This window comes from Dermacentor variabilis, chromosome 4 (genome assembly GCF_050947875.1).
Source record: "Dermacentor variabilis isolate Ectoservices chromosome 4, ASM5094787v1, whole genome shotgun sequence".
In the NCBI taxonomy this organism is placed as follows: Eukaryota; Metazoa; Arthropoda; class Arachnida; order Ixodida; family Ixodidae; genus Dermacentor; species Dermacentor variabilis.
The window spans coordinates 80369803-80394472 of record NC_134571.1 but is presented as its reverse complement, the minus strand read 5'-3'; the positions used below and the strand labels follow the sequence as shown (position 1 = coordinate 80394472).

Here is a 24670-nt window from a genome sequence, read left to right as displayed (position 1 = left end):
TTGTTTGTTTCGTTCGTCGTCGCTGCAGAGAAAGAGAATTTCGATTCACTCGGGCAGAATTGGTCAAATATCTGGCTCATAACGTCCTATCAACGAGAAATTACTGCCAAACGGCACCTCTGCACAAAACTCCAGCGTGAACCAGCGATGCAGTAGTTGACGGGAGAAGCATTTCGGCACCCTTGCGCGCAGTAGACCCACGGCATTCTGCGGCGTTGATACGAAAAAACCGCTAGGTGAAAAACGAGATTCTTGAACAGTTCACACGAGGAAGCGATACGAATTGGACGGTCTAACAACGAAGCAAACGCGTCGCAACAAACATCAAACTCGCCCTTTCGCGCTCTCAGTGTGGGCGATCGCTAGCAATGGGCCGGAAGCGGTGATGCAGGGAAGTGTGACGCGATATCCGGTTTTGCTGGAGCCTTCAGTGGAGGCCGCGAGGTGCGGCGATTTCAGAAATATTCACTAAAATAATTAATTTGCGCTCATTTCTGTTTAGAAACAATGTTTTGGTCACTCTCGGTGCGATAGCTATCATTGGAGCCAGCAATTTCGGCGACAAATGTTTTTTTTATTCTGTATCCCTTTAATGAACTGCATACAAGAATGCTAGGAAATATATTGCGTACCTGATTAAATCAAGCTGGCTAGGAGGCTATGTCACCGCCGGCTTTCAAATGGGATGCCAATGAATTATCATCTTCATTATCATCGCATCGTGCCACGTGCGATGTGAGGCACGCCGCGTAGCGTCTGTATGTGCGCGCTTTGCATTGCAGTTGCGTATTATTACACCAGGAGGAACTTCATGTAATAGTCGCATAGACAGCGGTACAAGGTAGGTAGGCACGTGTTGAGGAAGAAAAAGAAAATTATGGAGATGTATAAATATTGATGTAATAAAGACATGTATGGCATTCCTGATTGATTCAACCCGGCTAGATGACGTTTTCATCATCCAATTTCAAAGGGAATGCCATTGAATCATCGTCGACATTAGCATCGATTCGTGCCATTCGTGGAGAAAGGAAAAACTGACATGCGATGTGACATGCGATGTGACATGCGCGCCGCGGAGCGCCGATACGTGCAAACGTTTCATTGCAGTTCCGTTATGTTTCACCAGGTGTCCCGATATGTAGCAGTCGCGTATAGCGGTTGAATGCTGCATGTATCTGGGTCTGGTTGACTCAGTAGGCTAGATGACTGTTTCTCACCACCCCGTTTCGAAGGGGATGCCAATAAACCATCATTATCACCGTCATCATCAACAGCAACGTGCTATGCCGCGGGTCAAACATGAGCGGCCCGTAGTCTGCATGCCTGCGTTTACTCTTCGGTACACGTTATGGCGCCTCCTCGCAAGGTGCGAACCGCTGCTGAAGAAGCGAATCGTAGGGCTACGCGCGCGGCTGCGACCATGCAAAATCGGGCTCAACACACCGCTGTGCGTAAAGCAGGACAAGCCGCAGTGTAAGCAGCCGCTTGCCGTCGACGCCTGGCGGACAGTTCAGACACTTCTCATGAAAACGACGCGAAAAGGTTTCGCCGCGAAGACCCTCTAGTGCGTGGTGCCGGAAATGGAGCTCCTACGGAGCCGCTCCTCCAGCTTACACTGCGTGACTGCGCTGTGTGTACCGCGAAGGCCTATGGCTTTTTCTCATGAAGTTTTAACAAAGCCCGCATCTCTTAACCCTGTCATGTAATCTTTATCGACTAAGTGCGCCGCGCACAACTTCTCCAAGCAAAAAAAAGAAGATAACTAAATAAATAAACCACTCACCTTAGAAGGTAGTATGGAGTGGAGCAGCTCCTCCGTTCGCTTCTTGTCTTCGTCCAGCTTGGACTGGAGCATGCGCAGTCGGTTGGTGGCCTCGTCCAGCTTCTCGATGAGCTCCCGCTCTCCGCGGTGGTGGTGCGAGCGCAGGAACAGCTCCCTGGCCGGGTCGTGTATGGCCAGGTCGCTGAAGAACAGCCCGATGCGCCGCATGTCGTCGATGTCCTTGACGCGCGGCGAACACAGAAACAGGATGCTGTGCGTCTCTTCGACCGACACCATCTGGCCCTTGAGTCGGAGAACCGGAGGGTTGGTCGAGCTGTCACCGCCGTCCACCTCCGAGTTGTTGGACCCACGAGGCATAAGCACGCCTTCTTTGGTCTGCACAACGAACACCTGAGATGGGGAAGGTTGAAAACGTGAGAGAAAGAAAAGGAGTGTCGGGTTGCAATTACTTTATTTCGCCAATAAAAACAAAATTGTGAAAGGAATGACGAGATACATGAGTACGTCCGCATTGCAAAGCTCTTGTCTTCCCACGCATGGGTAACACTCCGTGAAAACTATTTGTTAGTTTTCTCGCGTTTCTGGCTACCTTGTATATAGTGCCTTTCTCGCAGAATCCGTCAGCACCCATGTCTACGCCATCAACAGTCAACGACAGCTAGCAATAATATGGCTGCGACACTGGATAGTGTACATGGTGCAGAAATTTTTAAACGGTGACTCAATTTGTTTTGTGTGTGTGCGTATTTCTTTTCTCCCGGGCGCGCAATAAACCACCTGCTATTCAATGCGTTATATCCGTGCCCCTTTCCTATTCATCCTGCGTGTGTATATCTAGCGCTGTCGTCTTCCAGATGTGGTAGTCATGCAATCATTTCGTGGCGTATAAATTTGAGCCCTCTTTCGAATCGTATGGTCTTAGCAAGAGTGTATTAGTTGACATAGAAATAATATTAATAAAATAAATAAATGAATAAATTATGGTACTCTGCATTTTGGAGCACCTGCCTTTGGTTCAAATAATTTATGAAGAAGTTGTCGAAAAAATGAGGACGCTGGAATGGTATGAACATCTCGGGAAGACGAGCTGATTCGGAGGGTAGCTTTGCAAAAGGCAATGCGGTTGCTGTGTACGTTACGTGTGTTTTTCTTACGCTCAGTTTAGAATCAGTTTATTCATGTGAGTAATAAATAAGGTAACGATTACAAGATGCGTATATACAGAAGTAAATGCCGTGGTTAGAAAGTGAATTAGGATGCTGCACATTTAGTCATGGGTGATGCCTTCACTGACACCAGAAGCGGAAGAACGGAAAGCTGTGAAAGCTCTTTTCGTCTAAATTTGTAAGAACTTATCAAAATGCAAGAGCACTGCCGGCCTCCCGCTAAAGCAAAGGCATAGCTTCAAAAAAGCAAGTAAGGCGTACGGTGCCATGTAATTATGTATGTTTGTTTGACAAAAAAAGAAGTTACGTTGAAATGTCCTCGCTGCGCCAGTCGATGTAGATAGGCTGATAACGGCAAACATAACCCCGAGCCAGCATTACACATAACAGTCGAATGAAGAGGTGAACTTCCCTTCGGAACGCAAAACACATTGAAAATACTCGCATGCCGAAGTTCTCTTGCAAGAAATAAAGACTAATTTTGAAACATCTACGTACATTCTACATATCAAACTACATTTAACCACCATGCTCGCTTATGCTGTCCAGTAGTACGAGCCCACTCTCTCACACCATAATTTCGTCCATAAGTGCTTAAGACAAACGCCTTTTCTTGGTGCGGTGAAAATGGCAAAGATTCTCTGGCGCCTTTCGACGCCCGAGGCCGTTTTATTCCCAAGGAAAGTTCGCCGATCTGCCTCTACACTACTTTTCGCTCGACTCCGCCATATAGTAGCAAAACCGAGGGTCAAAAATCGATCACTGGAAGGAAGCTCGAAACACCGGGTGAAAGAAGAAAAAAAAAGTACGTCAATATGTGCGCACCCAAGCCGATTCGTTCGCAACGCACGGGAAGAGATCGCTTCCGTGCAGACGTGTATCTGCCGTCGCGACGGTAACTGCACGACGCCGAAGGCTTCGGCCAACGTTTGTGCCTCCGTGGCCATTGAGTGTTTGGAAGGCACAGCGGCGAGACAGCGAGCGAGAAACCAGCAGGCAAAGAACAAGAAAAGCAAAAAGCGGTGGAAGAAGAAGCGGTATGGCCTGACCAAGGCAACGCAAGACAGTGAGAGAGAAAGGCTTGGGTTCATGGCGGAGGGAGTGGGGAAAGGGGAAAGGCGCGACGATCTTCGGACACGCTTACGCTTTTGTTTCCTGTTTCCCTATTCTTTGGCTTTCGAAATGCCATTGGGGACGGAGACAGGCAAGAAGAGAACAAGAAGCTGGCCACAATAAAAAAAAGAGAGAAAAAGAAAGCCGGGCAACGCTATCTTGCGCTATGAACAAGGGAGGTGACACGGAAACGAGAACGAAGAGATAGTCCATTGGCGTCGGCCGACGGTTCGAGGACGACCGCCATTACTGCTAAAATAACAAAGAGTGCAGACAAGGCGGCGGGAAAGGCGACCGCACCGCATAAGCACGGAGCGGAGGAGGAGCGGAGGTGGAGCGGTAGTGCTAGTGATAGGGGCGGACGAGAAGAGTCCGAGGAATGAGACACGGGGCTGGCAGGGCGGAACCGAAGGGCATAATAGCCGAGCGCTAACACGCCGTGACGGAAGCGTGTGCGATGGCGTGCCGACGAAGTCGAGCTGGTGGAAGCGACGAAAGCTGTGAAACAACCTTCGCAGCAGTGCAACTGCAATGCCGGGAAACTCCATGCGGCAACTTTTTCCTGCACCGAAGGTTGCGAAGAGGGAAAAAGAAATGTGTACCGTCTTTTCTTTTTTGAGGATTCAATTATAGCAGTAAGTTCTTTTTTTGATGTGCTCAAATGTAAAAACAACATGGGCCGAGCTTCGACCGGATCTGTGTACCGTTTACCGTGTATTTTGGCAATAATTTTCTTTTTATTAAGTTGTGCTTGAAGAGCGAGGCTAGTAACAACAGGAGGAGTATACGCTGGGCCAAAAGTCCCCTTTTTTTCCCCTCGGATACACAGAAATAGAGTCTTTGTCGAAAATAGATTAAAGCGCCAGCACATTAGTGAAATGTAATTTTAATACTAGCCTTCCATTCAGTTATGAATAAACATAAACAATTATCTTTTAGCGCATTACGCTTAACGCGCTGCTTCTTGTGCTACGTTGTTCTGAGCGTTTTATATTCCCCAAGGCGCTGTAGATATCAGATACTGTTCGTATTTCTCAGACGAACACTTCGCCTTAGCAAGAAAAGCTCGACATCAAAGTTTCGCGTTGTGTACAGTGTGCAGCACTTTCGACACGTAATCTGCATTCTTCCACTGATGTGGAGGTAAATCGCTAAATAAATCCCAGCGGAGAAATACGAACGCGGACGTTCTGATGTTCAGGACCTATTAATTTTATTACGCCACATTTCGTAGCACCGGCTTTGTTCGAAGAAGCATTTTGTTTTGTTTCTGAATTACACCCGTCAACTCCTTTTAAAATTTTGCCCGATATTGTGCACTTGAGGCGTCACAATCGATTTTAACAATGAACAGCGACACGCAAATTTACTATCGATGAAACCGCAGTCGGTCCGACAAGAGATGTTCAGTGACCTTCGTAAGGCACTTCTACTGAGGACGTACGGAGCGGTCCGGAGGTTTCTCTCCCGCAGGAACACAATCGCCTATATTTGCCGCAGATATCTTGTGGTTAGCAGCTCCGAATCCTTTCGACACGCCTGTGCAGCGTTTGAGACCAGAGAATGTCTCTATCACGCCCTCGCAAAGGCCATGACACCCTCTTTGAATGGCTGACGCTGCGAGGGGTCTTCATGTACTGACGCACACCAAGGCTGAAGCTTCGTGGAAACAGCCCGATTGTCTCGACCTGTCGTCTCCAGCGGCTTGATCCTACATTGGAGCAGCATGTCGCATCCCACTTCCTCCGCCGTGATGGAACTTCACTGTGCCGCCTCTGGTTAGTGGTGGCTTTTACGAAAGCCTACTCATTTCTTATTGCAATGTCAGACCCATCTATCCGTAACGCATGCAACTGTAAAGATACGATCGAACACGTGTTGTCTTTTTGTGATCGTTATAACATCGAACGCGAACTTCTTCGCAGTGTGTTACATCGATTAGGTAGCAGACCATTTTCAGAGACAAAGATTCTTGGAACATGGCACCATGCGCCGCAGGCTTACAAATCAACGCAGGCGTTGCTACGGTTCATGAAACGGGTGGCTCCAGTGACCTATTGTAGGCGTGATGTGATGGACTACCACACGTGTTCGCATTGGTAGTATCTTCCTTCCTCCCTCTCCTTTCTTTTCATCCCTGAACCCCGTTCCCCGTAGAGCAGCAAACCAGACGTGCCTCTGGTTGAGCTCTTACCTTTCCTTCCATATTGTCCTCCTCCACCTCATGTGCAGTGCTCTAACATTGCTTCAGCAGCAACTTGCAGCTAGGCGCAAGCGAAGTGAGAGCCACACAATTAAGTGTTCCCTTTAACAATGAACCACGCTGTGCATGAACGGAAACTCGAAATTCAGAAGATCGACGTTATGGCTTGATACTTTGTCATTGACATGGTAAAAACATTATGTGAAAATTTCTCGTTTTCTAGATGTTGGATATGAGTATCACTTAGTCTTTTATATAGCTGCAGTCCTGAAGAAAACATGTTTGTCTCTTCTTTCTATTTTTTTTTTCGCTCTCCGATCCTCCTCTCTATGTGGTCGACAATTTCAGTTACCCCCCTCTCCTACTCCGACTGCCTCTCGTTTAACTTCAAAGAAAACCTGCAGGAATGTTTCGCACAGACGATTCAAAACTATATTTGTCCTTCAGCCATGTAAATTCCTTGGCCAAGGTAAGCGTGCATTAGAAGAAGGCTTCATAAATATCTTGTCTATTTCTTAAAGCAAAATCCACAGAGTGGCGTGTAGCAATCGTCGACGAAGGCACCTGAAAGCAGTCTGCTTCAGTGCGATAGCGCGTTCAATGGGAAAAAAGACTGCAAACACGAAGATTTCATTCAGCTCCAATTTCGTGTAGAAATCGGTGTTTTTTTGTTGTGGTTGTTTCCTAAGCACACCGTACGCATCTTTCTGCTTGTGCTCTTTCTGCTAGTCGACGTATAAAAGTGACTTCCATTTAAGATTTTTTTGTCGAAGCACGCGTCAGAGACACACGAGCTTTTCGAGTCGTAGAAATCTGCATGGCACGAACGACTTCGTCCGCCATTTCAATCTACGCCTCTGATGTGGGCTGCATGCGCTCTCAGCATTTTGACTGCACCACGCCAGCCGTTGCGTGGCGACCACGTATCTTCGGCTGCCAAGCGTTTGTTGTTGCAGAACATTCGCGGTCTGTTGCCGTCGAAACAGTGTTTGCCTGTTCTATAATTCCACACGCCTAAACATTCACTGCGGCTCATTTCACGCTCGGTTTTCCACCTCACGCGATATTCAAACAGCTGAGGCAGTAAAAGGAAAGCCAACACGCCAATATTGTGCTCATATTTTCATAGTAAACACATTACCATGAAGAAGTAGAGGTGCCTAAGGCAGGAATCCGGTAGTGAAAAATTCCGTTCGTCTCGTGATTAAACATCAATGTTCGTGCACACGTAGGGAAAAAGACTATTTGCTGGCGCAATGGCTGACAGCAAAACGTAGCGAAAAGAAAGTCACTAATGATTTACGAACGTCATAGCGCTAGCACCAAGAAAGGGCCGCCCTTTCTGAGACACCTTATCCATGTTTACAAACTTTATACCACGTAGCGCTAGCGTGTCACCTTGGCAAGTTCTTTTTTTCTTTTTTTTTGCCATGCCTACGTGCGAGACATGTACGAGTACAGCGACTCTTCTGACACACTTTGATTCGGTGCAAGTTATTACCCTGCGATCATGACAGCTATAGGTCTGGGACGACAAGCAGAACCAATGAACAGTCAGTCAGTCAGTCAGTCAGTCAGTCAGTCAGTCAGTCAGTCAGTCAGTCAGTCAGTCAGTCAGTCAGTCAGTCAGTCAGTCAGTCAGTCAGTCAGTCAGTCAGTCAGTCAGTCAGTCAGTCAGTCAGTCAGTCAGTCAGTCAGTCAGTCAGTCAGTCAATAAATAAATAAATAAATAAATAAATAAATAAATAAATGTTAGGACGTTAGGTAAAAAAAATATCTTCCGCTTTTAGGTGCTCATAGCTTTTTGCGACAATTTCCTAACAAGAGAAATATAAGACTGACCTGATTGCAGTAGCTGCGTATGGACTCGAAGGTGCAATCAATGACGGGCCGCGTGATTTCAAAAATGTCGTCGAACTTGAGACGCTGTCCTCCCTGAGCCCGGCTTTCCTTCCAACGGTGACCAGCTAGCCGTAGCAAGCCGTTGCCAGCTTGCATGATGCCGAAGTCACGGCCGAACAGCACGTGGAACGGGAATGCCACGCACATCGTCCGCACGCCCATGGGCAGGTCTTCGGGACAGTTGCTCAGCGTCTCAGATGCGTTGCTGCAGTGAAAAACGCCAAGGAAAGGTTTCAAGAAAGGTGCTGGATTAAGGCGCAGGGGCAAGGTGGGGGCGAGCGGGGCGTGCGAGAGGCATGCCTGGTCCAGCTATGACAAAGTGAAAGTGCACGGGTTAACACATAAGGTGAAACCTGCAGTAGCGCGCTTAAGACGGGACTGTGGAAAAAGGCAGAACTGTACTAAATGTAAAAGCGCTGCTTGTACTGTTTGTCACTTTTGTTACTGTTCCTGCTTAAGCGCGCTGTAACAGCTTTAAGTAAAAATGAACTGCGTGCCGAAGTTCTACACGCTCTTGTACTCAATGAATTTTCAGAAATCCGAATGCGCAAAAGTAAGACCTGTCTGATCGCGCATCCTGACGTTTGCTGAGAAGAAAGCCCTAGGAACGGTTTTCTTTCAGCATGACCTCCAAATGTATCGAACCCAACTCAGACAAAGTTACGCACGCAAAACACATCGAAAACCAGCACGCGCTTAAGGGGCCGAATTCACAAAGTTTGGGTTCGTAAGTGTTGTTTTCATTGGCTTGCTGTATTCGATAATAATATGTCCATCATTCCGATTGGCTGGTATGGGCACCTACGAAACAATTCTAGAGTAAGAACGTTTTTGGGACTACAGACCCAGATGTGCAGGCTACACCCCCCTACCACCCCCACCCCTGCCAATACAGAAACCTCCAAGGGGGTAAGTGCCATGGAATGAGGAGCAAGCAAACGTTTTTCAGCCCTGGTGTTAGCAATGTGGCAGGCATCCCTTGAAAAAATTCGAGAAATAACAAAGTGGCCCTGCCTTTCCTATTGTTATACCTTTGCACATCTTGTTTTTTCTAACGAACGTATCTTTACTAAATGCAGTAAAAGATCTCTTTGCGATCCTGTATTAAAGATCTATTTTCTGGCTCGAAACAATTCAAATGCTAAACTTAAGCGCTGGACTTACAAGTCTGAGTTTAGCCGTAAATTGCAAGTTGAGTTGCAAGTTTGGCGCTTGTCTTCACTTCTACTCTTGTGTATGCGTCTATATGGCTAGTTTCCTGTTCGTCCCCAAGTATGTACCTACTCACCCGGCAAGAAATTCTGCTGAACGTCGTTTGCATATGAAAGCTAAGGAGGGTTTTAATAACGCGCAAACAAAACGGATATACTCGTGGCGATGCCCTGTCAAACAAAGTCATAGGATATGGAGGGCAAATTACCTGCAGTAAATCTTGTCTATCCTATTTATGCATTCGACATGCCGTTCAACTTGTTTAAACATTCGTTCTATCGCTAAACCTATACTAGCCTGCGTGTCCGCAGGGTATGTGTCACCAGCTACCGCTCACGTGTAATATTTTTTTGGTTCTGCGCTCAGGGACAGCCCCAGTACCAAGCCGTTACCTGCTCTAGATCGACATGGCTGACGCTGATACCATAGCAACGGGCCCTCGATTAATAAAACGAAACACATCGCGACGTCCGCGCCCAGGCACGCGACGCTTGGCTCGCCTTATTTTGCCGCGCCAGACTCAGACAGTCAGGCAATCGATGCGACATCTTCAATTTAAAATAACGATTTGCTATAATTACGGGCCGTCTCGCTGCGGCAGGACGTAATAACAAACGTAGGCCATGGCTCAGGATTCGGGTACAGCAGCTGTCGGCTTATAATTGTACAATATCACTAGTTCGTTGCGGACCACGCTGCTCGTTTTTTTACGCTCCTGACGAATGTCTGCGAAACATTTGCACGCCACTGTTTATGCTGGAAAAGTGAACTTGCCAAGAGCAGCTATGCCTCGAATACCAGCACCCTCATTGTCGTCTTCCGCGATATGTCCAGACTTGTACGTAACGAATTGCGTGTAATTAAATACTTGTAATCAGACACAATTCTTGTTTATTTTGTAATTTATCGATTTCTTTGTTTATTCACTAACGCTCACTGTAATTCAGTTACTTTCTTACAGTAACCAAATGCATGTAACCAGATAGCTTATTGACGATACAAGCTATGGCAAGCGACGCAGCTTTGAGAACCTGAATTTGGCGAGAACTGCATCAGGATGCCCGAGATCGTGCCACGCAGCTGCCTCACGAATGCGCATGCTCAGACAGGCTGACTAGAGACTCAGTATTTGTCTTCTCATCTTAATGCTCTACTGCATGCTGGCCGATGAATTGCATAGGTAATGTCTCGATAGTGAAGGCCACTTATAAGACGTGAATGCCAGGAAATCACATACGGGCGATATTTTTTTCAGTTTTCATTGGCGCAGGCGGGAGTGCCTTCTTCACGTATAAGCAGCAATGAAGGGCTGCGCTTCATAGAAGATCCAGGTGTTGAGTAACCGCAATGTTGCGCGCAAGATCCCTATGAGTTACAACACCGGCCTACCCCTCTAGCGCGCTCATCGAACCAACTGGCTAACCTCCCGCTCTTTTGCCTACTCGAGCAAGGTTTCATTGTCACTGCCGGTGCCTTCACAAGCAGAATGATAGAGGTTGACCAACGGACTTTATTAAATAGCAGTTGTTAGTGGCTGTAAACAATGAAAGAAGGGCGGCAAAGGATGCGCTAAAAGGACAGGCCAGCTCATTCTGTTTGCTTAGCCTTAGTAAAGGTTCAGAGGCCAGTAACATGGAAAGTAGTCGATTACTGCTGAATAATTCCTACATTACTTTCGCGGGGCTGTAATAGGTAACTCATCAATTGTGATTTTCAACGAAGTAATTGTAACTGTAATCAGTCATATTTTTTGTAATGTGTACAAGTCTGGATATGTCGGGAACCGTCGAGATTAAATGTCAAATAATAAATGACCAAACTCTGATTATCCTCGACGTTACACTACTACTCGTGGCCCACTAAGGTCGGTTACGTAATTACTAAGGCAACCGATATGCGTATGGTAAAAAAAAACAATATCAGCAGATACAACACACCTTGTTTAAAGCTACTTACACGAAGCTTTGCTTAAATGTATAAGGTGTGCTGATTGGGCTAGTTTCTGTGATATTGTAATGTCAGCGCAAAGTCATACCGAAGGCCTTTCGCCGAACATCACTACTCACCTGACAAGTTGTCCAAAAGCCGCCCCATCTGCATCTGCTCGGGTGCGCGCTCATGTGCTCTCGCTTACCCGTGCTACGGAATGTGACACGCGGCAATCATCTCTGTAAGCTAGTTGGCGCTGGCACGCTCGAAAGGTACGTGCGATTGTAGCCGAACGGTTAGAGCATCGGACCGCTATGCTGGAGGACCGAGGTTCGACCTCACCATCGGGCACATGGTTCATTTTTCTTTCCAGTATGAGCTATTCGACGAAGTAGCAGAAGCACCCAGCAGCCACGCTCAGGGAAGTCCGGCAGGGCTCGCAAAGGAAGCTTCTCTTCGAAGGTGTGGGACTTGAAAAACCCGAAACTGCTCAATGGGTGATGAGGTACGCGACGCGCTGTGACTGTGCTCCGTGTGCCGAGCAGGCCTGCGGCTTTCTCTTGCTTATCCGCCCCCTGTCGGAATGCGGAGTCCGCGGTCGAGAATCGATCCCGCAACCTTGTGTTCAGCAATGCAGCGCCATAGTGACTGATCTGGGGCTGCGGGCAGGCGTACGAGTTAGGTGCGCGCATTCATTTTTGGGAAGTACTGGCAAAGCGCGCCCCCATACCTTGGAAGCAAGCAGCTCTTTCCTTCTTTGTTCTGCTCGGTCACCTCCATAGTCACGTGGGCTCTGTCGCCGAACTCGGACACGACGGAGATGTTGGCGCGGACCTCAGTATTGAAGAACTCCCTTCCCACCACTTTGACGATGCCAAGCACAATGGGATGTAGACCTGCATGTAGAAGTGGGTATAAAAAACAGGACGCTATCGATTTTCTTACAGATGTAGAGCTTGGCTATTTTGAATACGACATACTCTATCGACTGCTCCTCCTTTGTCACTAATTTGCTAGCTGCTTTTCACAGTGAACGCTTGCGACAAAAAAATAATTCTACAGATCCAGCATATATTTTGGAAATCTATGTGAAGCGAAGCTTTCGTGACGCAAGTTTTGCAACATCTGCTTGATAAATTAGTGAGACGAGAGAGCCCTCGCCATGCAACCAACTTCATCTGCTTGACCACAGATTACATTGTCTGCGGGATGAGCCCACTTTCCCTCAAGTCATTTAGGGGATGAGCCCAGCTTACCGTGACACCTTCTTCAGGGTCAGGTCACGTTACTCGGCAAGAAGACGGGCAAGCCGATGCACCAAAGGCCGGAAAAAAGGCATGTATAGAAATCCTTGCCTTAGTAGAGGAATTTAGTGGTTGAAGGCGCATATTTATTACAGGGGTATTATTTAGGTACCGTTTGTTGTTGCATTGTGTAATACGGTGGAGAACAGATCCGGGCCCCGCCCCGCGTCTTTAGGGTCAGCACAGATGGGGCTACATATAATCCTATTTGCTATACGAGCGCTCTCCTATGTGTGAGAAGTTTGGAAAGACAGCAGTCGAAAACAGCCACCACCCGGAAAATTTCGCTTTATTATTTATACAGAGCCTTACAGCTCGTAACCGCCAGGTGGCATCCTGACAGAACGACCAAGACTTTAATGAGAGCTAGTAATGCTAGCCTTGCAACAGACGTCTATGCAGGTTTTTTTTTTTCAGGGAAAAGACGCGTAAACTCGCAAAGGAGATACGAAATAAGGTGTATCTCACAGGGATACGCCTGTGAGATACACCCCTCTCTTGCTTAACAAGCATGGAACTACATCAGATGGACTCGCGCAGGAAAGAAGCGCTGAAAGAACACTGCCAAGAACAAGTAAGTAAGCGAAAGTGTGAAATAAGGACTTTAAGTAGTGTCTTCTTTAAGTTAGCTCTTGAAGAATTATAGAGATATACATATTTGCGGAACAATCACAGTTTATTTGGATCCCTCGATTAATGCTCTGTATACCAAGTGAAGTGTCAAAACTGACTCGTATTGTTATTTGAGAAGTTGCGTAACGATGCGTGGCCGCCAGTCCCGTACAACCGCGTAGAGCGCAGGATGGTGCGGTTCTAGACGTACTGCGCCAACCGCGGCAGATTAGAAAAACACCTACATAAGCACAGCAGAGAAGTGGCTACGTCAGGCGATTAGACTGATAATAGTAGAACCGTCATTCAAAACACACGGCATCCTTCTCCACTTCCGGCAGCGTTTTCTCTACTTCTTTTTTTAAATAAAAAGATGTTGATTCATATATACTTTCACAAACAACGGTTATATTTGTTCATTTTTGCATTTCCTTCCCGTTTGGATGTTGCCTCGGCTCTCTCCTTTAGTAGATTGCTTAATTTATTAACTCCTTGTGACTTGATTCCAGTTTCCAGTTTGCGTGTAAAGTGTTGTACAATTAGGGAAGAACCAGACGGGGTAACGGGTGACATTCATATTGCTTATGGGTTTAACGGTTATTGCAGGGTTTGATGGACGCTCTTTCGCATGATTTTATTTTACACCTTATGTAAGCTATATCATGGGTATATGGTTCCGAGGATCTGCCAGCGTTGCGGCGACCCGTCACTCGAGGAAATAATGAAGCAAAAGGATAAGCTAAACGCAACGGGTCTTGTTACCGATCGCAATTCGTTCCACGAGCATGCAGACCAGTTGAATGCAAACTGAATCGCTTTCCTGGTCCCTGGATCAGTCTAAACTAAGAAGGTCGAACTAACAAAGCGACAGCGATGCGCGTGACCGTTGCAATAGATGGTGACAGCTGTACGCATCTCGGGTTAAGCGCGCGGGCACCGAATTGATGAGAAAACTGGCCTTCACACCCTAGGAGATGCCGATAACCGCCCCCATCCGAAAGGCGTGAAAAACGCAACAAAATTTTGACCGCCGAATAGCTGTCAAGTCTGAAGATTGATTTGGCTTCGCTTTATGAATGTGTGTGAGGAGTAGTGGCGTGGGTGTGTGTGTGGGGGGGGGGTAATTTCGGAAGGGGGGGCCGCCCCCCCTCCTACGTACATGCCTGTCTTGCAATATACCTGACATGCTACTCCAGGTGTGGCATGCTGAAAGGCTGTTTAGCGCTGTATAGGTAAGTGGTTCGAAATATAATGCTTGTTATACCGATATTTTTGTTACTACGCTTTCGAATATTAGGGTGACGCACATAATCTCATTTTGCATGGCAAGTCGGCAGTGTGAGATCACTAACACGTCGGCTGAAGTGCCAGAGCTTTTGCAAACGTATTACTTGGCTTATGAGTTTTTTTTTCGCATTGTGTTTCAGTCATTGATGCAGCTTCTGCGTCTATTAATTGAATCCATGGCCATCCTCTTCTGTGAAACAAGGACAATGCCAGCACGAAGAGAGAGAATAATATCGGGTCTCGGGAAAACAGCGGTGCGTGAATAGTAAAAATATTATCTTTACTTTACGCCACGCAGCATTCGAAACTCAAGCACTGAGGAACGGGCACCTTTTCGGTCACTGTAGTAGTGTAGCAATATTTGACCGCTGGGGCCGGGCGTTACGCGGAAAGAGGGTGCCCGCATGCCCGGGTAGGTGGATGCCAGGTGATCGTGCAAGTTGTCCAGGTTCGTCAGGAAGTCTGCCATGTTGGAGCCTAGGACACGCAGGATGTGGTCATAGCCGTGCTGCTGGCAAAAGTAAAGGAAGTGCTCTCCGAATGCTTCCAGGCACGTGTCAAGGTCCAGACCTGCGGGTTACAAAAGTTTACTGTTTGTTTCCAAGGACGCGTCTTTCTAAATTATCTCACGCATAATTAAAGCATTGAACACCGCCATTACCGGCATATCCAGGTCAACTGTAATAAACTAAATATATTGAAGCACCTGACAAAGCGTCGACCCTATACGTTCAGTGAACAGGTTATCTAAACTGACGCGATTGTATGCAGCACAGTCTCTAGAAAATAACAGTGAATTAAAGCCACAACTACACATTGAGGTAACAGTAATTTGCCTAAAGATATAGCACTTCCCAACTGCGTGCTCATTCCTGGTTGTCATAAAGGAGCACCAACCCGCCACATCCCCTGCCTACTTGACGTCGCCAAGCATGTCCCCCTGTTTTACACGCCTGTCGCTTGAGATGATTTGGTGAAAGAACAACTACAATTTTTCTCAGCGAGCGGGTTTATTCGTTATTGAGCTCCGTAATATTCACTACCACACTCAACTTGGCCCCCTTAAAGTCGTCTCCTTTTCCTAGCACATGTCCATCTTCACCCCGGGCCTCCTTCGTCAACGCGGGAACACATGCGCGCCTGCTGCTGGCCCACACCACCGTAGGTACGCGCCCGAAAAAAAAAAATTTCCATTAATATAAAGGCCACGCTTTGAAAGTGGAACTGTCCTCGAGATTGTAGTCACCACTAAGGCAAGCAATCACTACTCACCGAGCACCTCGCAGGCTGCTGCCACCAGTTTCAGCGTCATTTCGTCCGTGTACACCTTGTGCATCAGAAATGACGCGCCGTGCATCGCGATTCCTGACTTCTTCCTGCGTGGGACATGGAGAGAGATAGAGAGAGAGACCTAGTAAATGAATCCAGGGGAAGTTTCTATGGCGGAACAGTAAACAAGCTACTCCAGATAGATGTGATGAAAAATGCAACGATGCTCACAGTGCCCGCCACAGATACACAAGATACACAAAACATACCACAACACTCAACAACCTAAGGTATCTCATTTACGACTAGTCTCTTCACATAAGTTTAAGAGCGCCTTCGTTGACGTACACGCATTGTAAGTCCACCGGCCAAGTGCGTCTCCTTGCTCAAAGCGTAAAAGTCTGGGATGAATATTCAGTGCCGGTATACGAGCCGTTCTTTCTTATGTGAAATAGCCTCCAAGTGCAGCCTCTAATTGAGCGACCATGTCCTCCCGTACGTTGCATGCAGAGTTGCCTGCATGATAGTCAACCCTCGAAGGTAATAAACCGTGCATACTGCTTTGGAGGTCACACTAGTGAGTTTGCCTAGAATTGTAGCCAAAGAAAGAGTACCGCAGAGGCACACGCTACAAAATTGGCAAACAGCGTGAAACGCGTTTCCGGGGTGTCTCACGATGGCGTCGAGCGCTATAGCTTTAAGCCGTCAAATGCACACACTGTAATAAGGGACTGAAACCAGCAGCCCGTGTAATGTTAATGCAATAGCGCGAAAAAGACAAGGACACGAAAACACGTGAAATGTGCACAACAAGCGCTTTAGGTTAAAGACAGCGTGGAACGCTATCCTGTTGCGACAAGAACGTGAGCATGGTGCAATATGCACAAAACTAAAGTAGCTAAAGACCAAAAACATGCCCCAAACACGTTCTGCGTGGCAACTGCTACAGAGTTCTCCATTTCATGGAACACAGAATCAATATACTTCCTCGAAAAGCGCGACTGCGCCATAATGTGGATTGAACATGCAAATGGGTTTAAATCTACCTCATTTAGGGAACATGTTATCTAGTCACTTCATAAATTCTTTATACCTCCCGTGGAAGTGGAGGTGCAAAAATAATCGTGCTTCGAGCTGTAAACAAGCGGTGCGAGCCTAAATGCGAATCATTTTAAAAACAAGCACATTCAGATGCTTATCATCACTTTCTTATTGCTGCAGTTGATTAGGAGGTGCAAAAATACTGACTTAATACAAATAGCATCTCTCTCCCTTTCTTCATTCTTTAACTGAAAGGAAAGAGCCGAACCCAAAAGGTAGGCCGATGTTGTATTAGTCACACAAGCCAAGATGCCAGCGATACGAATATGGGCATCATAGAAATTTTTTTTTTTGTATAATATGTAAGCAGTAGCAAAACCAACAGATTTGTTAACTCCTCCAAAGAAGACGTTGGTGGTACACGCGTACAGCATTGTTGCAAAAGAAACTCACAGAAGCATTTTCCACGTCTCCGCTCCAAACTTCTTGGTCACGAGATCCTCCAAGGCGCAGTGGATGAATCCGTACTGCAGAAACACGCAATCACATATTCCTTGTAATTGATTCCATTTTCGCAGGTCCCAGCAGTGATCAAAACACACAAAATAAGTTAGCTTTTTATAAAACTTCCAAGGGGCCGCTCAAACTCCATAAAGCACTCTCTCAAACAAGAAAATTGGGAAATGCTAGTTTTTCCTTCCATGAAGGAAGAAGGGTTATTCTCACATGGGAGGTCATTGCTCAATGGATACCTTCACACGTAGGAATCGTCGGAAATGAAGAGCCTGATCGACTGGCTTCAACTTGCACCCATAACAACTGTGACTGGCCAAAAATATTGTGCTAGCTTGATATGATGCTCGTCTGCTGACTCGTCGCCACCTACTCAAGCAGCATCCAGACCAGCGCGTCTGCAATGGAACGTTCCCGCCCCGTGTTCGCGGTCGAGGCTTGCCTCGCCGCGCTAGAGCGCAACTGCTCAAGCTGAGGGTTCGCTGCGTGAACGTGCACGAACGTTTGTACAGACAAGGACGTGTGGCCAGTCCATCGTGCACGCCTTGTGGCCGCTGCGAGACACTTCAGCACCTTATATTTGAGTGTCCCGCTTTTAGTGCGCCGCGCACGTCGCTAGTGAGAGACTGTCATCCCCTTGGCTTGCGGTGTACGACACTCGACGAATGTTTGTACCCCAGTGGTTGCGTGTCTAAACGTGATCAGGCTCATCGCGCTCTTACTTTTTTAGCGTTAACCAACTTAGGTTCACGTTTGTAGCATCGAAAGTATTCAGAATTCTTAGTAGCGTGACCTTCAGTGACCGGCCCTACCGGGCGTGATCTGTACTGTGTGTTCTACTTTATACTTCAGATTTCTCCTGTTGCTTTTTCTTTCCTCTTTCCTCCCCTCCTTCCTATATTCCATTTCTGTGTTGGTGTCACCTCCCTTCTGAAGAATAGGCAGGCGTTGCGCCCCTTCCGGTAGCAGTTGCCAGCCTGCTCCTCGCTTTCCCTTTCCTCTTAATTGTATATATCTGTTGAAAACAAATAATAATAATAATAATAATAATAATAATAATATTAATAATAATAATAATAATAATAATAATAATAATAATAATAATAATAATAATAATAATAATAATAATAATAATAATAATAATAATAATTGGTTAATACGAAGAACAGGCAGGAAAAGTCGGGCGAAAATGAACAAGTCACAGGTAATGGCGCTATTCAATAAGTACTTCAATATGACCAGCAGAAAAAAAAATATGTGTTTGTTAGAATGGCGCCACATTGTCATGCATAACTAGCCAATACGGCGATCATCGCATTTGCAGTACCACCCACCCGTCGCCATGCGACGAAGCGGGCTTCGACAAATTTCAGTTTACATCTACGAGCAGAGAAATCAAGGTACGCGAATGTTCTCGTATTTCCCGCGACCCCGAGCCGGCTGCTGAAGACACAATTGCATATAATGAGCTGAATAACAGTGCTTACATCATCACATCAAGAACTATAGCAAAACTGCCTTGCTGTCCAGCCGGCGCAAAGCGGCACGCAATCTCTGTTTTTCACTCTTAAAAGAGGCGCAGCCTATAAGGATTCCTTGTATGGCCTCGACGCAATCACAAACCCTGCACAAGGAACTGTCCACAATTCCGATGTAGACACAGTAGGCTCTAAAGTAAACAGTGACTCAGTAAAGTTGGGTTCAAGGAAGAAAAAAAAAATGGGATCATGGGCTCAACCGCCATGCACACCGAGGGTTGGGAGGAGACTGCTGCACTTTTTGGGGACGTGTGCGCGGTATGATCGTCTTTTACTACGCGGTCAACGCAGTTCTGTGTGTGCTCGCATCACTTGTTATTTATTTCATTCTCTCTTTCCTTTTTCTTCCCGCTTTCCCCTTCGCAGTGTAGGGTAGCAAATCCACGCAACCTGACTAACCACCGTGCGTTTCCATTTTCTTTCTCTCTCACTATCTAACCGTAGTGGCGTCAAAACATTACGTATTAGCGTTTCATTTTTTCCTTGGTTTATTTATTTCGCCTGTCTGTCCATCCGTCTCTCAGTCTGAGCGCAATGATCGCACTGGAGTCCTCAAACCCGGCAATCAAACCCAAGATCTTGCAGTCAGCGACTAACGAACGCGACCGCTAAGCCACTGGCACTTAAGAGGAAGGTTTAGGTCGGGCCCAACTCCGATTCCGGCAATTCAAATACATGTAAAAAGCAGAAATGCTTTTCTGAGATAATCACAGACCCATTTTAATGAATTTTGTTGCATTTGACAAAAAAAAGTTAAATCCTAGAGACTGTCAGAAGGTTAATTTCGATTTAGAGCCCAAATGTTTTTAAAAGAAGTTTTCACAATTTGTTTCAGTTTGGAAAAAAAAGTAGAAGCATGAATTTAACAAATTCATGGCTTTGCAACAAGAACAGGTATCCAAATTTTGTATAGTGCATCCGTTAAAGCATCCAAGGCGGACAAATTTCGCATGTCAATTTACGTCTCACGTGAATTTGTTAGATTGTTTTGCAAATGTTCTACTCACATATTAGGGGTTTATTTGAGAGCGGTGAATTGTTATATACCATTTTTGTTCGCTTTAGGTGTACTGTTAGGTGCAATTTACAGAATTGTTATATTGTTGAGTTGCACAATTGTGAACTTGATAGCTTCGTTTTCTGAAAATTTGCATCTTTTGCCAATTTGTATTAAGCAATTGACGACCTAAATAAAAAATTCGCAAACAACACTCGGTAGACTTTCTTTGTTTAAATGCAACAAACCTCATCAAATTTATCACAGTGTTTGCCGAGAAAGGCGCTTTCTCCTTTCCCATGTATTTAAATTAAAGCTGCCTCTTTAATTCCCGTAAAATATGCAATTCTTCATTATAGGTAAAGGAACATAGCAATGCGGACAACAAACACTTGCGGACTTCGCCACGTCGACGAAGCCTCTCGGACGATCTATATCATTTTAAAATATACGAGCGACTTCGTTGCCATCAGTGCAACAGGAAGAAAGAGAAAGTTCAATATCATTGCGGTTGGCGTAGAATCGCAGAACTACATGAAAATTCTTTCTATTATTACCGTTCTCCAGCAGCTGCTTCAGTCATCGTTCATAATGGCCGTATGTGCGTGCTAATGTACATGCTAAGGTACGTATACGTACCACGAAGAGCATCCTAATGATTTATGTCTTGGACATTTCGGCGCAATCCATGAAATCCCACGTTTAAGTCGTAAAATTTAAGTTCAGTAACGACGTCAATGAAACTAACAGCCATTTCTGTTTGTTTGTTTGTTTGTTTGTTTGTTTGTTTGTTTGTTTGTTTGTTTGTTTGTTTGTTTGTTTGTTTGTTTGTTTGTTTGTTTGTTTAGATGCCGTACCGCGGTCACAACGAAAAAAACTTAAAAGAAATGTGACAGTTCTTTTTTTATTTTGTACAGCCACTGGCGGGTGACCCCTTTAGCTTTTTACGTAAACTAATGATACTACACTTACATCATTTACGTTGTTTACGTTACGTGCTTTCCCTCGTAATTGCTATGTATCCCTTTCATGCATCGACCTCCTTACTGTATGTACCACTTGGGCTTTTTAAGGTATGGTTAAATAAATAAATAAATAAATAACTATGAAATATATAAATGAATATATAAATATATCGGAGGGCCATCGGCAGTGCTAGTAGTGGATGCATATCCCAGAAATGAGAGCAAAATCCTGCGCCGTTTAATGACTGGTGCTGCTTTTTCCAACGAGCATTACAGCCGGGTGGAGAGAGGCCGCCTGAAGCAGAACATCTATTTCTACGCCGCCCCCCCCCCCCACTCCAAGGAAAAAAGAGAGAAAGGGAGAAAATAAAGGAAACCCCAACTGTCAAGTGGCGTTCGGCGCTTGCATAACCCCGATATTCAGAAATGTACCTTAACTTGAAGCCCATGCTTGACTTGATACAACTGACGGCTCACGTGAACGTGCCCAAGACGCTCATTGCGTTTCCTTTTGGGGCGTTCACGATAGGCGTCATTAAAATCAAGTCAAGCATGAGCTTCAAGTTAAGATGCATTTCTGAGTACGGGGGTAACTGTCCAGATTCAAGCGCACGGAAGCAACCCAGGGGTATAAGAACTAGCGACAGCGTTCGATACCAAACGCACTGCCAGTCGTTTCTGAGGGCAATTTCGTATTAGTAGTACCAGCAGGTTCCGTATGTGCGCGCTATATGGGTGCGACGAAGCTTTTTGGTATACGAAGCGGCTGTTCCTCTCGAAGCGTCACGCACAGTCGAGGTTTCATCTCGTCTCGCCTCGTCTTCAGCCGGTGCGGCTCGCTGATAGGGTCTCTGATGGATAAAGATGGATGGCTGAGTGGTCTTCCGACGCCGCCGGTGCAGATAGGGAGGTTATGCCAAGCGACAGGTACATTTTGATCGCACTTAGATCAGTGACATGTCGGAATATTTTCCTGGAGTAAGGGTGCGTTCGCAGCGCCTTGTTTCCCTGTAAATGGAACGCGTAAAGGAACGCGCTCGCTTCTCCTTGCGATTTATTACAGCGAAGCTGTGAGTCTCTCGTTGGTCGGCACTTTTTGTATTCATGTCCGTGGGCAAAAATGTGGGCCGATAGCGGAGGTAGTGCTATACCGGGCCGACCCGCCACGGAGGTGAAGCAGGCTTCAAGTGCTCAGCAAAGTGAAGCAAAAACGTGCGCACATACTTTAAAATCACGAATATAAAATACAGAACAACATTTCTTTCAATAAAGAACAAGCAGAAAACAAGCATCCGAACCACAGAATTGATGATAAGGCGCTCATGATAGCAATGTGAAGCACGTAGTGCTTCCCGCATATGTTTCCCGGTAAAGATTACTGTTGTGCAAGCTGCCGCTGTGACGGCAGCTTGCGACGTGGAGAGTTACGTCACTGGCCGTTCGTATATAATATAACGACCCTGGCAACTGACTGAATTGTTCTTGCAGCCCCGCTATGAGTGGGCAACGCACAGTTAGGGCTCCCGACGAGCGGCGTGAATACGAGGAGTGGCAAAATGAAAAATAAACGGCAATACGACCAGCGGTGGCGTGCTGTCAACATTGCCCTTACTCCCCATTATTACCGCTGCTCTAAATTACCATTACTAACACTACTCTAAAGTAATAAAGCATAGAAAGAGAGAGAAATCATCACAGTGTATCGCAGCGAAGACCTTGTCAGCATACACGGCACTTCCAATAATGAGAGAAAACTGTTTGGTCACTCGACGTGAAGCTCTATGCCCTCAGACACCACAAGATGGTGGTGCCTTTGGTGCATCACGAAATGTGATGTGGCAGAGGGTAAAAAAAGCCATGTAACAAGCATTTATGAACTAACGGCACATGAGAACAAAAAAAAACATGACTGGTAGTTGTTTTCTTATGGACAGGTTATAGCAGAGTTTAAAATAAAGAATTTATTACCACAGCCAGAAGTGATATCATTAAGGAGAGAAAATTGAGCCTCGGGTAATTTTAGTGGATGAATGCGTATACGGAGTATCTAGACGAATGGTATTGTATCTGTGCAAGGAACAGAACCTTGCACTACTTGGTTAACAAAACGAGAAGAAAGGGTGTCAATCGAGGGGCCGGATTTTTGTTAATCATATCATGAGAAGCCAAAGAACAAAGACGCCAAGGACAACATAGGGGAAATTACTTGTACTTATTAATTAAAGAAATTATAAAGTAATGGCAATGAAAGGGTATGAAAAAACAACTTGCCGCAGGTGGGGGAACAATCCCACGTCGTCGCTTTACGCGTGCGATGCACAAAAAATAGATGTCATGGACAGGTAACGTGGCAATACCGAAATGCGCAGCTATGTATTGACTTCGCCTTAGTCTAAGAAACTGTGTACGAGGGACTAGACCAGATGTCGATAGTTAAGGGAAATAAGATATCCTGGGTAGTAATCACAAAGGTAAAACCTTAAACTTTAAGAGAAATACCAACGAAAGATAGAAAGCAACAGCAGCAGAATACTTCAAAATGAATAAAAAGTAAACAGCAAAGGTCGCAAAATGGGGATCTTAAAGTACAAGCTTTTCCTGCAGTAGTCTAGGATTACAAGGAACTGGTAAACGACATGCAGCAGGCGCTAAAACAAGTACGGCTAAATGTTGTTGAAGTGAAAAGAAAAAAAAACTATTGAGTGGTGGAACATAGAAATAAAGCAAGCTGTACAAAAGCGTAAGCAGGAGTTTAGGGATTACAACGCTCTCACGTGAGAGGAACACACACACACACACACACACACACACACACACACACACACACACACACACACACACACACACACACACACACACACACACACACACACACACACACACACACACACACACACACACACACGCACACAGACACAGACACAGACACACACACAAACACACACACACACACACACACAAACACACACAAACACACACGCACACACACACACACACACACACGCACACATCCTCATTTGAGTTTGTACCCCGCCATACACCGTGCGCTGTATTATAAATACCCAACCGCGATGAATGCGCCAGGCTCTACCAAGCGGTAAGGGCATACGCAAGCACACGACAGCTAACAACCATAATCCGTCCGACCACACGGTGATGTGACGAAGCACTCGGCTTGATGGTCTTCTCAAACTGGTCGACTGAGCGTGAGGGGCAGGTAAAGACGCTGTACCCCTGTACAGAGCGGACCACCCACGACAAAGCCCAGAAGCTACCAACGCTCGCGTGCTGTTCTGGATAAAGTTGACTCTCCCTATATAGCTAGAGATCTTGGAGATGGAACAAGTACCAGGAAGAGAAAAGGATGGCGAGTGAACTAGCGCATGAAAAAAGTTAAATGTACAATTGAAAGTTGGTGGCAAGACATTCGGAAAAATTGTAAAGGTGAACCAAAAAGATTTTCAAATTACTGCTAACTCTTTCGTGCTTCTTTTATTTTTCGTTTTGCATAAGAGGTAAGAGAGGAATTTGGAGGCCACGGATTTTCAATTCGATAAGCATTTCCAAACACACAGTGAAGCTTTAGCAGCTCTCGAATAAAGGAATGTTCCACTGAAAACCAGAATTGGCAAAAGAAAGACGTGCATTACAATCACAGCTTCACAGAAAATTGATGCATTAAGGTTGAAATTCTGCGACACTTCTTTTTGACATGCCGCCGGTTCATTATTCATCATTATTCAAAGGAAAAGATTTCTAGAAGAACCCTTGCAAAACCTTGGCTTGAATTTGACTCTTCCAGTAATTCTTTCCTTTGTGTCTGCCGTACTGGG

The 24670-nt window shown here is 45.9% G+C and overlaps 1 protein-coding gene across 1 annotated transcript in view; it reads right to left on the bottom strand.

Moving 5' to 3' along the window:
- The window catches only part of LOC142577840 (guanylate cyclase soluble subunit beta-1-like), a 59275-nt gene extending 41880 nt beyond the window's left edge, over positions 1-17395 (bottom strand). The window contains exons 1-6 of the mRNA XM_075687282.1: positions 17278-17395; positions 15787-15890; positions 14845-15084; positions 12042-12207; positions 8111-8375; positions 1787-2176 (exon numbers count right to left, since the gene is read on the bottom strand). Of these exons, the coding sequence (XP_075543397.1) occupies positions 1787-2176; positions 8111-8375; positions 12042-12207; positions 14845-15084; positions 15787-15890; positions 17278-17285 (1173 nt within the window). The 5' untranslated portion in view covers positions 17286-17395. The remainder of the gene's footprint in view (positions 1-1786; positions 2177-8110; positions 8376-12041; positions 12208-14844; positions 15085-15786; positions 15891-17277) is intronic.
- Positions 17396-24670: the final 7275 nt, after the last annotated feature.